Genomic DNA, 15999 nt, shown 5'->3' with positions numbered 1-15999 from the left:
GCCGTAGAAAGCTGATGTTTCAGTGTGAACTAGGCTTTCCTGTGTTGAGCGGCGTCGGCGTAACCGGCAGAACGAACGTGGGTGAAAGAGGGCGAAGGCGGAGCGTAGGTGAGGATGAGACACGGTGATAGTGAGGAAAGAGCGAGGAAGAGGAAACGACAGTGGCGAGACGACAGGTTCCACGGCGCCACAGTAGCGCGATAGGACTCCTTCTTTTTCTGTCGCATGCCTGTCTCATTTCTTTATCAAACTATATCTTTCCTATATTCTTTTGTATCCCCCCTCCTCTCATACCCTACAAGGCGCTGAGCCGGGCGCCCTCAAGGGCTGCAGAAAATAGTGCCTTCTTCATTTTCCAAGCGCCCCGCCACGGTGGTCTAATGGCTAAGGTACTCGGCTGCTGACCCGCAGGTCGCGGGTTCGAATCCTGGCTGCGGCGGCTGCATTTCCGCTGGAGGCGGAAATGTTGTAGGCCCGTGTGCTCAGATTTGGGTGCACGTTAACGAACCCCAGGTGGTCGAAATTTCCGGAGCCCTCCACTACGGCGTCTCTCAAAATCATATGGTGGTTTTGGTACGTTAAACGCCTCATATCAATCAAATCATCCTTTTCCAAGCAACCACGAATTCACAGTATAGCGTGCGCCATTGCGAGTTTGCTGTTCTGGAACGCACCGACGCGCTGCCTTCCGCGGTCGAGGCAGTCGCACTACGCTCCGCTTGTGACAGTTTATCTGAAATGGACTGCACGAAATCCTCCGCGCCAGCCACACTACTTCCAGCGTTCTGTTCGTTACGTTAACCGTGTACTTATAATCAAAATAGTCTCTGCCAGTTCTTTCTGAACAATGAGTGATGCAACTGGAGGGAATACGTCGTCTGCCGCTGTTTTAAACGATCGAGCTGCTCGAGCATAGGCTCAACGCTGCTTATTCCAGAATCTAGAGGTAATATCGCAAAATCTAAACACCGATACGGTGGCGCTCAGAATTTGCGTTAGCCAGTATCTTAATCATCGGGGATTTTAGGGGCGAAGCTCCTTATGGCGTGGCTTGTGCGTCCCTCGTAGTACGTAACCACCAGTGGCACTTACCCGAAATAGCGGTCCTTACGATTTTGACCTCCAAGGTGGGTCCGGTGAGAGATTTCTTCTGTGCGTTGTTGAACAATAAAAGATAGTGCTCAATGCACATGTTAATGGCTGCTAAGGGAGAATGAGAGACAGGAGCATTCGGCCTTTAGGTAACGCGCACGCTGCGATCCCCATTAGCAGCTATTGGCATGTACATTGAGCACGATCTGACAAGAAAGGGTTGCTACGTTATACTCGCTGGGTGTAACCTCCTTGGTTTTAGAAAGGTTTAGCGAGCGTTGGGCCGCATAGCCATGAATACAGTGAACTAGTATATAACATGAACTCGAGGTGTTTAAAGGTGGGAAGTAAACCCGAAGCGCAAGCCGTAAGAAAGTGTGCATGTGCCACCTCCCGTTTAGTCCTTGGAATGTCCGCTGGATGGCGGTGCTTCAATATGGAGAATATATGATGAAAAGATGCGAGATGGTGGTACTTGCAGTGCTGAATAGATGGACGAACGGACACACAGACAGATGCATGGATGGATGCATGAACGGACGCCGGCGCGGATGCATGGACGAACGCAGGGATGGACGCACGAACAGACGCACGCACGGATGGGTGGATGGACGCATGGACGGTTACACAGACGTACGCAGGAACGGACGGAAGCAAGAACGAATGGACGGACGAATGCTTCGCCCCACTCCCCATCATTCACTCCGTGGATATGCTGCCATTTTTTTGCGTGTGTAAAAGCTCCTGTCTTGATATTGCATGGTTATCTACGCCTGCAGCCATTAACCGTTGTTCAGATTTACCACACAAACCACCATATGATTTTAGAGACGCCGGATTTTCGACAATTATGGATTTAAACGTGCACCTTAGTCTAAGTACATGGGCATCTACTATTTCGCGTCGATCGAAATGTGGCTGCCTCAGCTGAGATTCGGTCCAGCGACGTTCGCATCAGCAGTCGAGCAGTGAGCATCGCGGCGGGTCATTACGCCCATAAGGTATAACTTGTTGTAGTATCATCCTGCTTTTTTAATGCGAATGCATTTCTTAATCGGGCTATGTCAGGCATCCGGCGTTGTCCGCGGCGGCATCCGCGCGCCGGCAGGTGTTATCTCTCCGCTCTCGCCCCCTCTCCCATAGCAACAGCTGCAGGCGTGCTTGCTTAACCTCGCCCCTAACAACCAAAGCATGTTGTGCAAGAAAGTGTAGGAGAGGGAAGGTGCAGTGCCTCGCCGCTCCTTTTCTCAGCGTTCGCTCTCTCTCCTCCCTGCGCCCCACTCTCCCATCCGATCGCGCCTCACTCTCGACCGTTCGCCGGCTGGGCGCCTCTCAAGAACATCCGGAAACGGGGGTTCGAGACGCCGCTGTGAAACGTCAACGCCGAGCCGAGAACGCTGGCGCCCCACTCTCCCGTCCGCCCGCTCCTCACTCTCAACCGTTTGCTGGCTGGGCGCAATTCAAGGCGGTGGCAGAAGTCGATGAAGGTGATTGTTTGACGGCAACGGTACTCTCTCTCTCGGTGCAAGAAATGCATTCGCACTTCCTCACAATTCTCTTCGGGAAGGTGGGGAAATTTTCGCTCAGACCAGTGTTGTAAACGCCTCTTACTTGTATAAACCGCTGATCAGTGAGTACTTTCACTCACCTTGAAACTCGGGGCATTTGGAAAATGCACGCTTTCCGCCTGTCTCGTTGGTCATGTCCTGACATTCCGTGACAACAAGTTGGTTCCGTACTTACCTTATGTTCAAATGTCCTATACGTAGGCGTATGCAAAATTCACCTTGAGGAGGGAGGGGTGATGAAAGTTTATCGCAGCTCCCCATTTCTCCTATCAAGTCAATGTACAGGGCAGACTTTGCTCCCCCGCCTCCTTATAGGTGACAAGGGCACCGGCCGCCCTTTCCCTCCCCCTGCGCACGCCTATGGTACGCATGACATATCATGCAAAACCACTCCTGTGGAATGTGTCCGCTCAGCAGCGCCAGAGGCAAAGCGGAAGAGGAGATAGACCAGGCGTCGCGAAGAACAGAATGACTGACTATTGGACGTGTTGATCATGATCAAGAGTCTTAAGTTGCACAAACAGGACAACGACTAAAGGAAGAGACGATGACACGCAAATTGCTATCGGTCGCTGCGCTGTCTGTGCAATTCAACACTTTTGGTTGCGAAGTGGGCGCTATCATGGGCGTCGGTAAGAACCGGGTTGCTAAGAGGCACTTGCCCCTCTCAAGTCACACCAGCACTTGCCCCCCCCCCCCCCCTTCCCGCCGTTCCTAAACTACACCAACGCTCTTCCCCTCCCCAAGCCGCCATGCAACAAGAGTTTGCACTCTTTCTCTGCCCCCTACCCAATACAAAATTATACCAACGCCCATGAGAGCTGCTGAACCAGCTAAAAAAAAAAAACACGTCCCGTATAGGTGAAGAAAATGAAAATCTTTAATTGATGCTGGCTTTGCGGCGTCTAGGGGCTTATTAGTAAAAAGCTCGCTTAACACTTTACTTACATTTTAAACCATGAATTATTTAGAGTCAGTCATTCTATGTTTTTTTTTGTGTGTGTGCGATCTGCCTTGTCCGACGTAAACGCATATGCGACTATCAACAGATGAAGACATCTAGTTGAGAAGCCTAGAAGAAGAAGTCTAGATAAGAAAGAAGTATAGTTACTGTAAAAAAAAAAAGCAAGCTGATGAGTCGGCCTGAGTCGAAGTTTTAACACGAAAGCGTTACTTGGCTAGGTTGGGGAAACACGTGCGCCGAGCGTCCACAAAATCCATGTTCGAAAAGACGCGATCTCTCCCACCGGAACTAATCGACACCGTCGCCCGCTGCTGGATTTTAACCTCTCTAACTTGCCACCGTAGCCACGGACAAGGCGAGGGAAACAAGTTCCGACTCGAAAGGAGAGTGTTTTTTTTTTTTTTTTTGTCCGCCGTATCAGTTGGCCTTCTATTTCAACTGGAGGGAATTTCACAGCAACATGCAAATGCATGGCTCATGACGCTCGTTAAATAAATAACTGGCTGATAGCGTGAACATATTCTATTCTCATATATTTAATGACAATAAGAGTGACAGCTTGCTACTACAACGCAGCCACTGCAACTACTCCGGTTTTCAAGATTTTGTTTCAAAATTCCCGCGCAGGTTTCACGCTTTGCTGCATAGGCACCACGCGGCACACCTGTGCCATAGACTACATGACCTGTGATACCAGCTGTACTTCTCGCTTGCCATGTTGTGATAAAGAAGTTGCGCGCCGGCTAGCAGTCGCGCGGTAGTTCATCAGTAGAGGTAGATTTTGCATTGTGGCTTGTTTTGGCGGATCGCGCGCAGCACAGTTGGCAACGTTGTTCGCAGCTGTCCTGTTTCGTTTTCAGGGTCTTTTACCACTCTGTTCAAGAAACGGAGCGTGTAGGCGGAGCGCAGTCAAGGCAGCGTGGACTTACTCGTAATCCAGGAAAACGATAGAAATGGGAACGGGTTCGCACGTAGCAGCTGTCGCGAAATGAACGTCAACGCGGTGGCGCGCGCTCAATAGTTCACTAGAGTGGCTTCTCTAGCAGCCGCTCCATGGCTCCAGCCACCGCATTTTCTACGACCGGCAGCGGCGACGTCGACAGCAACAGTCTCTTGGCGGACGACAACAACTGGCTACTACGACTGTTCGTAAATTTACTCGGCTACGCGACCATCATCGGCCCGGGAGCTTTGGTCATATGCTATGTGCGGAGGAGCAAGTTCTTGGAAAATAGAGGCAAGTGTAGAAATGCTTTTAACCACTGCAGCGATCATGCCGCGCTTTCACGTGCCGGCTTCAAGTGTCAATATCCTTTCATTTTCGCCACACGTCTCTTATGTATTTCAATAGGTCACGGTGTTAAAGACGGCTGCCCGAAAACCGCACCCGACGAGGCGCTTCTTTTTATCTTCGCGGCTTACACTATCAGCTGTCATAAAGCGCGGGCAATAGGAGTGAGCTTTTTTTTTTTTTTTTACGATCCATATGTGCGCAAACGTCAAGGTTGTGTGTTAATTTCTGTCTTCAAATGCTACCTGTTGCAAGTAACTGCCGAGATGCGGTTCTCGGTGTGTAAATTTCGTTAACGGTGCGATCGAGCGCCGGTGTGACGGACCCGCAACGTAGCATATATCAGTTAAAAATATATTTTTCCCCCCTCTTTCGCTAATCGCTGACGCTCGCATTCCCTGCATAACGATCTAGGGGCGCTGGTTTCTTTCTCGAGGCAGCGACGAGTTCTTTTTTTTTTTTTTAGCACTACTAGTTTTCGCAACACGCGCGCAAATGCATTGCATTAGTCATGCGCCTGTGCGCGCATTTAATCGGCGCCCTCAGTAACGTTGGCAGTGCCCGGATTTTTACCATATATGTCTTTCAAGCCGGCGCGATAAATGCACGCGCGTCAAGAGCGTCTGAGAGCAGCCGTCAGAGTAAAACGTAGACGTGCTTACGCTAGTTGTTCTGCGTGCCCTCTCGGCTGCCTGTAAATTACTGGTAATTTATGGCGCCTATCCTTTACCCACCAAATGGTGTAGATACTCGCATATGTTAGTTTACGGCCGTAAAAAAATAAAGAAAACAAAACAAAACACGTGAGATGTCCTTACGGCAAGCATAAAACAAAACGCCCATTAAAGTGACAATCAATGCAAAAATTTGTTTGTCACTAAAATTACGTGTACATAATATTTTCAATTTATTGTTATAGTTAATAAAACATAGGTGGAAATAGTGAGCTCGTTTATGTGGTTATTGTTCCATTTGTACAAGGCTATATATATAAATCATAACAGGCAAGCTCGGAATATTACAGTAATCTACCTGAAATGCTCGGATATCTTTTTTTTCTACTTGGTTACATAGCATAACTCACAAGGACAATAGAAGGAAAACAGACAAGGCCTAATGTATGGCTCACTTTTCTTCAATAAAATATCAGTTGCAAATCAGTGCCGTGTTGTTTGTTTTCCTTCTATTGTCCTCGTGAGTGTTGCGCTGTAACCGAGCGAAAGAATGAATCCCTACCAACTGGCCCAACTTGCCATTTTTCTACTCAGTCATCTTTTCTTGACTCTAGCTGTAGACATTTTGCTTGACTGGCCAGTGTTAGTTTCTTTTTGCTTGACTGTGTGTAGCATTATGATTGGTACATTAGAGGCCATCTCATGAAGCTATAGTAAAAGCTAGTTCACTTGAACTTGGCTAATTCGAACTTACAGTTACTTCGAAATGATGTCCTGGTCCTAGCACAGCCCTGTGTATTTCTATGGAGGAAGTCTCCCGATGATTTGAATGCGTCAGTATCCATAATGGTCAATTTGAAGTGCGATTCCCTGGTTTCATCGCTCCTCGCAGAAGTTGGCCCAAATTGATCTCATGTTCCAACATCAAACCAAATTTTCTAGAGATAAAAGCAACGAAGCAGCAACATATTCGGTCACTGTGCCATAGATGTCTGGCAAGTGGCAAACAATGAGATGGAATCGTGACAAAAAGAATGCTGGCAAGTGAAACTTGCTGATTAATTTAGTTTTGATTGCGTGTACTCTGCCTTGTAAATAACTATGTTCTGAAGCATAAACGGCATCATATATTTTGCATTGAGGCTCAATACTCACATGAATGCATGTTTCTGCTCATTTCTGTCGTATCGCTGACTGATCAATTAATTCTATTTGCTGTAAGAGCTCCATGAACTTAATTTATAAAATTACCTGCCACAAACATGCAGCAGTGCCTAGTTTGCAATAACGAGTCCGGAGGTGGTTTCGTTGGGCTCTGCCTGCACAGTGTGATGCCATGTCCTTTCACTCTAGCTTAATTCGAATAATATTACAGTCCTTTTCAAGTTTGAATTAATGAGCTTTTACTGCATTTTGACACATGAAAAACTTTTTGCACGTGGTGTACCATTGGTGCCAATGTCTTGATGTACTGTCACGTCTTCATCTTGAGTGTCTTGATCTTGTCATCTGCAAGTCAACAGCTTAGTTGTCATTAACATATGTTTGTAAAATATGTGTCCAGCTGTAGACATTTTTTAGACATGTTCTTATCTGGTAGGGCATATTAGTGTGTAATAGTAAATGTCCTGTAGAAGTGTTCTTGACCACTTCTGGGTGACCACTCTTCATGCTCTACAAGAGATCCTATTGTTCCTGTATTGAATCTTTAAATATAACCCTTCTAAGTACGCTCTTTCTTTTGTCATCTGGTACGTCTTGTAGATGTCCTATAGACGTGTTTTTGAGTAGCGTGGGCTGTCTGTCCTTTGTGCACATCAGGAGGACCCTTTGCTCGTGTATTGCGACTATTCGTGCTGGGACATGAGCCGGACACCAAGCCAAGCCTCGAGTTGGGAGGGAGCAGCGAACCACAGCGACCACCGAATCGTTCCTTGCTGTCCGAGGCGTTTGTGCTGGCCTACTGTTTTCTGGGTCTGCAGGTGAGAGAATCTGTGTCAACGTTACATGAGCTTCTTAATGTGAATCCCTGCGAGCAACTTCGAAAATAGTCTGGACTGGGATAATGTGACGAATAAACTGCACTCTTGCATCACTGCTAGTAAAGACAAAATGTTTTAAAAAGATCCTGCAGCATTTTTTTTTTGCACAAAATGCTGCAGATCTGTAGTGAAAGCTTCTATGAACATGTAGCACAAAACTTACATATTCATGTCTTGTCCTCTTCTTTGAATATTATGCTCTAGGTGGTAAAAAAAAAATGAGCCTAATATGAACTAGCTCACTTCATTAATGGTATACCAGCAGTATTATGCCAGTGGTCAAGTGATGCAAAAAAAAAAGTTATGCCATCTCCAGCTAAAAGGAACCATGTGAAGATGTAAAGCAGAGAGGGCCCTTGTGCTTACACTGGCGGCGACATTGACGCTGGCACTCATCGCAGCATTGTGCTGGAGGGAAACCTGGGGCGGCACAAAGCATACAGGGAACAACCGGTGTTTCCTACTGGGACATGCCCGTTACTGCTAATGGGCAATGAGAGACAGACGACTCCAATTAGACACAGAGACCCACAGTCCGCTTTTCATTAACGCGTACTGCAAGTGTTTATTGTTCAGCAAAACACAGGAAAATTCTCTCACCGGCACTACCTTAGATGTCGAGGTCCAGTGCCCCTATATACAGGGTGGACAGTGAATAGTTCTGTGACGTGAGCAGTCCGTTTTTCTCACTAGCAGGCACTGCCAGCTTTGGCATTGTGAGGTGGGGCAGGGGGGAGGGGCATAGGGGAGGAGAAGATAGAAAGGCAGCGGAGACGGAGCACACGTTGTGGGTGTGCAAACGCCGTGAGGAGAAATGCCTAGAGGAGAAATAAGGGGGAGCGAGCGTAGGTTAGCAGGCATTGGCGTTGCGAGGCGAGAGAGGAAGAGCGTAGAAGAGGAAAGTGAAGAGGAACAGACGCGTATGCCCAGTAAGAGTGGTAACACCGCACATCGGATTGAGCTCGAGCCTAAGCTGCGTCACATCTAAAGAAAGCTTGTGTGCTTAGATTCTACTCCACACATACACACAAAAAAAACCCCAGACGGTAAAAATTAATCGAGAGTACCCCACAGCAACGTGCTTTGTAATTGTCATGTTTTTTGTAATTTTTAATTTCTTTTCCTTATTCATCATTAGCACCAAAGGAGGTCCCAGAGTTGCTAAAACTGTCAGGAGGACCTCCTATTAGTCGTTTGTCGATGTATTGCATACAATGGCAAATAGCAGCATAATAGCAAAAAAAATGAAGCGAAAAAATAATAAAGTAGGGCATAAAAAAGAAAGGACCAGGCTGGCAGATAAGAACCTAAAATTTGATTTAAATATCGATGTGAATATTAGTGACATCAGCAAGTGTGTGCTTGATTAGTACTACACTTTTTTGCCACTTTCTCTCTTTCCTACAGTGCAGGGTAGTGGACCATACTGGTATCTGGTTAACCTCATTTCCTTTACAGCTTCTCTTTCTCTCTGTTGTAAGAAATGAAAACTTGCAATTTTGTTTCCTAACCACAACAAGCACTCAGATGCAGTGATACAGCGCTTGAGTTGTCTCTATTCTGTTCATATTTTCACGTCCAATCTGCTAGCAACAGTTTCTACAATTTCAATGTCAAGTATTAGTATTATCAAAGAAAAAAAACTTACTAAATTCTCAGTGTCGCTGATCGCCTGCATGGCTTGAGCATAAACACCATAGACATTTTGGAGCACTTCATATTTACTTGTAATATCTTGTCAATCTATTAAGTCTGGCTTGTCGAGATTTATAGTTTCTGGCTTTGAAAAAGGACACGCACATTCGAGGATAGTGGAATGGTGAGTGCAGGCCAGCACCTCCATGCAGAGCTACTGCTTTTTTCTTAGCACAGTACCTGTTTTCCCCTTTTCCCCAAGATTATTGTAAACAGGTACGTGTGCAATGGTTTTCAAGCCCGTGGCTTATATAGCTGTGTGCGGGTTTTGGGAGACCTGAAGGGAGGGAGAATATTTCTACTCAAAATGCTACCGCTCTTGGCTACTGGTCTTTCAGCTTTTGATGAGCCATGGAAGGAAAAATGATCGGTGTAACCTCGAAGGACAAGAAGCGGGCAGATGGGGTCGGGCAACGAACTGGTGTTGACAACATATTAGTCAAAATCAAAAAGAAATGTGCCTGGGCTGGGCATGTAGGACGAAGACACGATAACTGCTGGCCATTGAGAGTGACAGATCGAATTTTAAGGGAAGGCAAGTGCACAAGGGGGAGGCTGAAAGTTAGGTGAGCAGATGAGATTAAGAAGTCTGGAAGGGTCAAACGTCTGTTTGATGTTGGTGCAGCTCTTTGTGTATTGAGTGTGTGCGTCTATTGTCCTGGTCTTCGGAGCTGTTTTAGTAAGAGATGAAAAAGCTTGTGGGAATATCATGGTGCAGCGAGCACAGGACTAGGCTTACTGGCAAAACATGGGAGAGGCCTTTGCCCTGCAGTGGGTGTAATCAGGACACTGATTTCATCTTGTCCCAAATGTTATTACGAATAAAAAGACTGTATTTAGATGGAATAAAACTACCGACTATGCTATGCTCAAGCTTTAGGTTCGAATACAATGAAATGCCGTACAGCGTTGGGTTAACATGTCACCCATGGAAGTTTGCCGATAGTGCTGTCCACATAATGTCATTCTCTGCTGCAATGTCTTCTCCAACCGAAGCGTCAAGGTTTTTTTCTGGTTGGAATGACAGCATCATCTATGCTTTGAGGCTACCTACGGCAATTATCAACAAGAGAACACAAGGCAATCGTTCTTTTGAATTGAAAGGTTGCACAAATGTTTCTTTCACTGTGGTCTATTTAATCTCCTCAGTTGCTAATGCACGCTTCTGAAAGTTGTTCTCTCAAGGAGCTGGAAAATACACTGGCCGAGTGTAATAATAAGTAAAATGCTAGATATTCATTGTCACTTGGGTGTAATAAATCGCTGTGTTGGGCTAGGCTAATCTAAAAAGGGGAGGGCATTACTCTCCTTGGTTTGCACATTGCCCCTTATTTGTAACATTAACAAGCTGGGTGATGAATCAATCCTGAAATTCCAAAGCTTAGGCAGGTTTTGTTTTCAGAAGCAAAAGTGATGTATAGTGCACACAAAAGGTGGTCACCGTCGAGTGTAAAAGGAGCTGTGAAGAGGGGGGATGTGCAGAACAAAAAACAGCTTAATGCTTTTCCTTTCACGTTGATAATAGACAGTCATAGTTTAGCGAGCAGGATTGAAGTAAGCAAGCTGAGTACGCTGAACGAGCCCCTAGCATTTACCATACGCACGCCATTTTCCAGATTCAGTGATACGGGCTTGCGTGGTTAATGCAGTGTACATAAAGCATGGCGACCGTTTTGGATGCCTGCTTCGAAATATATTTAGTGTTGATGAGGATAGATTCGCTACTTTTGTTACAAACAACTGTGTAAAACGGCTTGGCATGTCTCCTGGTAGCTTCAACGGCAGAGTATTACGGACAACATAGCGTAGTTTTCTGGATCGCTTCCCTTTTTGAACGTCCCTAGGCTTAACCAATAGACTGGTGCAAACCATTCTTCAATATCAAAACTGTCGCTTTTGGTGTGCAGTTCATATTCATCTACTTTTGTTTTTACTAAAAAGTAGCAGTAATATTGCTGCGTGCAGGTATACAGGCGAGCATTTGCACCTTTTTTTCCTTTTCACTTTCTTTGTAACGCATTCGCTCACCGCGAGGTGATGCCACCGTTGCAGTTTGGGCACATAAAACGCTACCCCGGTAGACTGAAATGCACTGACCGCAACGAACGTTTGCGGCACGGTCACGCTACTACCATAACGCCCACCAGGCTCGTAGCCAGGAATAATTTTTGGGTGGGGGGTGACGCCGTCTCTCACTAAAGGGAACCGTGTGTGGATGCGAAGCAGTGGGGAAATGGTGAAAGGCACCCGCAAAAGCTCATCTACGTCGCCTTGAGCATGTTCGCCAACATTCAGAATCTTTACCTGGCTAATTCTGCTGGTGACCACTGCCGGTGACCACTGCCAGTCCCTCAACGCGCATGGCAGAAACATCGAATGTGATCTCAATCTAATTAAAGCAGACGCGCTCTGTGTCACAGAAATGTGGAACGCCGCAAAACTGACGATCAATGGCTACGGAGTGAGCGTGTGTACTGAGGAAGCGTATCGTTGCTTTGCTGCCGACTCGGGAGAGAGAGGGAGGAGTGTAAGAGGGGAGAGAGGGAGGGGATGGGCATGCTCTGTGAGGGTATGGACGCCACACTTCTGAGGAAGCACTTTGCTGCATTCGCCGCCGACTTGGGAGGGAGAGTGTAGGAGAGAGAGGGGGGAGCACACACACTGGATGCAGAGAAGACGCACAAGGGAGGGACAAATACAGCCCCGAGAAAAAGCTGCTTTGCATCTAGAACCACCTATTTTTATTATTTGTTCTTGGTAAAACACTCCCTCCATTCAATTTTGAGGTGGGTCTGGGCCTCTAGGCCCCCTCCTGGCTACGGCCCTGCCCCCCAACATCACACTAATGCTAACAATAAATGTTTGATGTAGCGTGATCGACATTGCGATCCAGTCTGGCAGAGCGCTTTGATAGGTGCCTATGTATTGCAGGTTATACTCAGTGCAATATAGTAGGTATGGACACTTAAGACGAATTTTGGGTTAGTTGGTTCATACGTGCAGCAGAACGGTGCCAGTGAAAACATGGAACCAGGCAGAGGTGAGACACATGTACACGTCTTGCACCTCCGCCTGGTCTCCTACGTGTATATATGCACCGTGTGTGCGCCTTTCATCTCCGTCTGGTCCCTTGTTATCGCTGGCAGTGTTTTACTGCAGCTATAAAAAGCTGTAGAGTGGAAAGAGTGGATTTATACCAGCATGCAATCACAAGTATCCTCTCCTTCTCTTTACCGCTGACCCAAAAGTCATGGGATCGTATGCCAGTAACAGTGGTCCCATTTAAATAAAGGCAAAATGCTTGAAGCCTGTGTACCAAAATCCAAGTGCACATTAAAGGATGCCAGCTGGTCGAAAATTCCAGAGCCAATTTATGCCCCTAACAATCACGTAGTGGTTTTGGTTGTAAATCCCCGGCAATTATTATATTCTCTGTCGTAGGTCTCTTACCTGACCTGGGGCGTGCTACAAGAGAAAATCATGACGCAGAAGTATTATGAGGTGTTCCCGTTAGATGGACAGCGGTTCAGTGACTCCCAGTTCCTGGTGTTTGTCAACCGGGTGCTGGCGTTCACGCTCAGTGGGCTGTACCTACTGTTCACACAGCAGCCGCGGCACCTGGCGCCTGTCTACAAGTACTCCTACTGCTCCTTCTCAAACATCATGAGCAGTTGGTGTCAGTACGAGGCGCTCAAGTTTGTCGCCTTCCCCACGCAGGTATGAAAGCGTCATGTCGTGTTTGTGTTCAGCTGATGCCTGATAATAACGAGAGTTGGTACAATCATACGTCATTACAGAATTGTATCCGCCGGAGATATGGTACCTGCATTTCAGCCCCGCTGGAAAGAAATTGAATTGACGCTCAGTGTCATATTTTTGTAGTCATAAGGTGGCCATCTTAGTGTGCAATCTCTGCGTGCTACTCCAACCGTACTGCCAGAGCAGATTGGTAAAGCTTTTGAGCTTGCACTGTGACAAGCTGCTAACGATGTGTACCACCAACATGTGTCGAGGCAAAAACTATGAGACTTCTGTAAAATAATAAAAAAAGTTGAAGATTGAATTTAAAAAAATCAAGCTAACAAATACACAGCTGCAACCAAACTTGCAGCTGTTTATTAGTGAAAGACATTATAAAACACTACAATGAAAATAATAATGTTATATTTTCTTTGTAGTGTTTGTACACCATGGCAAACAATGTTGTATAAAAAAGCGTGCGTTTCATGTGTAGCGAGAGAAACCTTCACGTTGTCTCACGTCTCTCTCGCTATATGTGAAACAAGAACCGAGTATTTAAGAACACTGGTTAGCCTCAACAGAACGAAACCAACGTCACGTGGTTTGCTGTCATGTGGCGTTCGTTAGGGTGTCTACATTGGTACAAATAAATTGGATCAGTCGTCTTGGAATGGCCCTACAATATAACGAAAAGCACTTGGCCCCTAAAGTGAATGTTAAAATTTCGCCTTGTCAATCCGAGTTAAGCAAGTGCAATATAAAGTACTTTTACAAATATCACATGATGACGAACCAGTGGTTTCATTCAGTTGCAGTTAATCACTTTAAATCTTCAATATCTATTACATGAAACAACCTGTGTAAAGAAGAGCAGGAAATTACTTGCGAGACAGTGACATGAAGAAATTCAAATGAAAAAGTGTAGAGCTTAATCATTTACACAAAAATTTATTTACATAACAGCAACTAACTGAAGTTTAATGTGGTTCAAAGCTTAACAGCTTAAATAGAAATAAATCTGGAAGAAAACAACACTCAGGCCACCAGTTGTCCTGTTTGCACTGAAATTGGGTTGACCAGAGTGCTAGATATTATCATGTAGTAGCGAGCGTAGTCCGATATCGCAATACTGCAAAAGTCATCACGGAAGTCCCAGTAAAACATTTGTTTTTCGTTTTTGTTGCTGACATACCCAAATGCAGAGTGTTAAAAACACAGGAAACACCATGTCCCTACTTGCATAACAGTTATGTTATAACAAAAGTTCACATCCCTGCCGGCACATCTTGTTTCTGAAACGATAATTTCCTGTGTTACTATTGTTTAATGTCCCATACAACTCTGAGCCCACTGCTTTCTTGTCAAGAATACCACACTGTGCTGATAACATGCATTCTGAAAGCGCGGAGCACTAGAATAAGGCAAACACACGCAAGACAGGAGATTATTATTCTTTGGGAGCAAAGACAGCTCCCAACAATTCAGACGTGCTTTTTCTCATTTTTCAATGCGTAGCTGTGGTCGTGTGTCGGATCTCGCTGTCTGATAGATGACTAGCTTGCCTGTCAATGAACCTAGTTGTCTGAAGTTCGTTAACTAAGGTTCAGAAATATAGGCCAGCTGGCTGCTTCAAAGGGTAGCAAGATGTACTATCAGCATCAAATGAAATTCTAACCACAGTAGGCCATTAGCTGCACACCATATCATCATCACTACTGACGAGTGCGCACATCAGAATTGGCAGCACTGCAAGGTATCCCAATAGTGAGGCATTTTTGCTTGAGTTCTAGTTCCAAGATGGTGATAATTGTGGCCAGCATGGATGTGTAGAATGACTTTGATCATATAATTTTTATTCGCTCTTATTCTGATTTTCTTCCTTTGAGACTTCAGAACTAGAATAGAAGTGCAAATATTATACTAGTGTTGAATGGTGCAATGCTGTCAAGCCGGATGTGCTCGCCTGTCAATGATGATGACTAGACGGCAGGCACTACAGCATTGCTAATGCTTGCTGCTGTTAGCATTTCATTGGACACCGATGGTACCATTTTGTATTGGCACTTCCTGCGCATTCACCCAAGCGACACTATACAGCAGTCCACACAGCAGAGGACGCCACATTTGCACTGTCTCGCAGGTGCTGGCCAAGGCGTCCAAAGTGATACCTGTCATGCTCATGGGACGCCTGGTGTCTCGCAAGAGCTACGACTGGCACGAGTACCTGCTGGCCCTCGCCATCTCTGTCGGGATGGGGCTGTTCCTCCTCTCCCGATCGTCCGGAGGCTCTTCCTCGTCTCCCACGAGCAGCAGCCTCTCCGGGCTCATCATCCTTGCCAGCTACCTCATTCTCGACAGCTTCACCTCCAACTGGCAGTCAGAGCTGTTCCGCACGTACCGCATGAGCTCGGCGCAGATGATGTGCGGTGTAAACTTCTTCTCGTGCCTGCTGACGTTTGTGTCGCTGCTCCAACAGGGAGCGCTCGCGGCTTCACTGCGCTTCATGTTTCGCTTCCACGCATTCTTCTACGACTGCCTGCTGCTCTCCATTTGCTCCGCAACGGGTCAGCTCTTCGTCTTCCACACCATCGCACAGTTCGGACCCGTTGTCTTCGTGATTGCCATGACGATACGACAGGCAGTGGCGGTGTTGCTTTCGTGCCTAATTTACGGACACCAGCTGGGTGCGCTCGGCATCGTTGGCGTCCTCATAGTCTTCGGTGCCGTCTTTTCCAAGATCTATCTGCGTCAGCGTGCTGCCTAATGTCTTCTTGACGCTCAGTATAACTGACTTGAAAAACATATCTCCCATCCCGAGTGATTTCAGAATCTCCTCCCTTCGCTGCTAGGTTGTGTTCACTGCTGTCGGAAGACACGAAGCGCTTACGTTTGCTGGTCGAAACATTTGCCCGATCTTGGGAAAGATGCCCAT

General features: G+C 46.4%; 1 protein-coding gene across 1 annotated transcript; it reads left to right on the top strand.

Annotated features, from left to right (window-relative positions):
- Positions 1-4513: 4513 nt before the first annotated feature.
- On the top strand, positions 4514-15888 carry sll (adenosine 3'-phospho 5'-phosphosulfate transporter 1). Its single transcript, XM_037418225.2, has 4 exons — positions 4514-4861; positions 7411-7571; positions 12768-13043; positions 15208-15888. The coding sequence occupies exons 1-4, from the start codon at positions 4678-4680 to the stop codon at positions 15829-15831; spliced, it is 1245 nt and encodes a 414-aa protein (XP_037274122.2). The 5' UTR covers positions 4514-4677; the 3' UTR covers positions 15832-15888.
- Positions 15889-15999: the final 111 nt, after the last annotated feature.

The sequence above is a fragment of the Rhipicephalus microplus genome, chromosome 6, assembly GCF_043290135.1.
Source record: "Rhipicephalus microplus isolate Deutch F79 chromosome 6, USDA_Rmic, whole genome shotgun sequence".
Lineage (NCBI taxonomy): Eukaryota > Metazoa > Arthropoda > Arachnida > Ixodida > Ixodidae > Rhipicephalus > Rhipicephalus microplus.
The sequence above is the reverse complement of the archived record's forward strand: the minus strand, read 5'-3'. Positions and strand labels throughout refer to the sequence as shown.

Excerpts from the sequence above, each read along its gene's own strand:
- sll (XM_037418225.2), top strand. The coding sequence starts at position 4,678 with ATGGCTCCAGCCACCGCATTTTCTACGACCGGCAGCGGCGACGTCGAC. Across the intron at positions 7,572-12,767 it reads ACTGTTTTCTGGGTCTGCAG|GTCTCTTACCTGACCTGGGG; the intron begins GTGAGAGAATCT and ends TCTCTGTCGTAG. Across the intron at positions 13,044-15,207 it reads TTGTCGCCTTCCCCACGCAG|GTGCTGGCCAAGGCGTCCAA; the intron begins GTATGAAAGCGT and ends ACTGTCTCGCAG.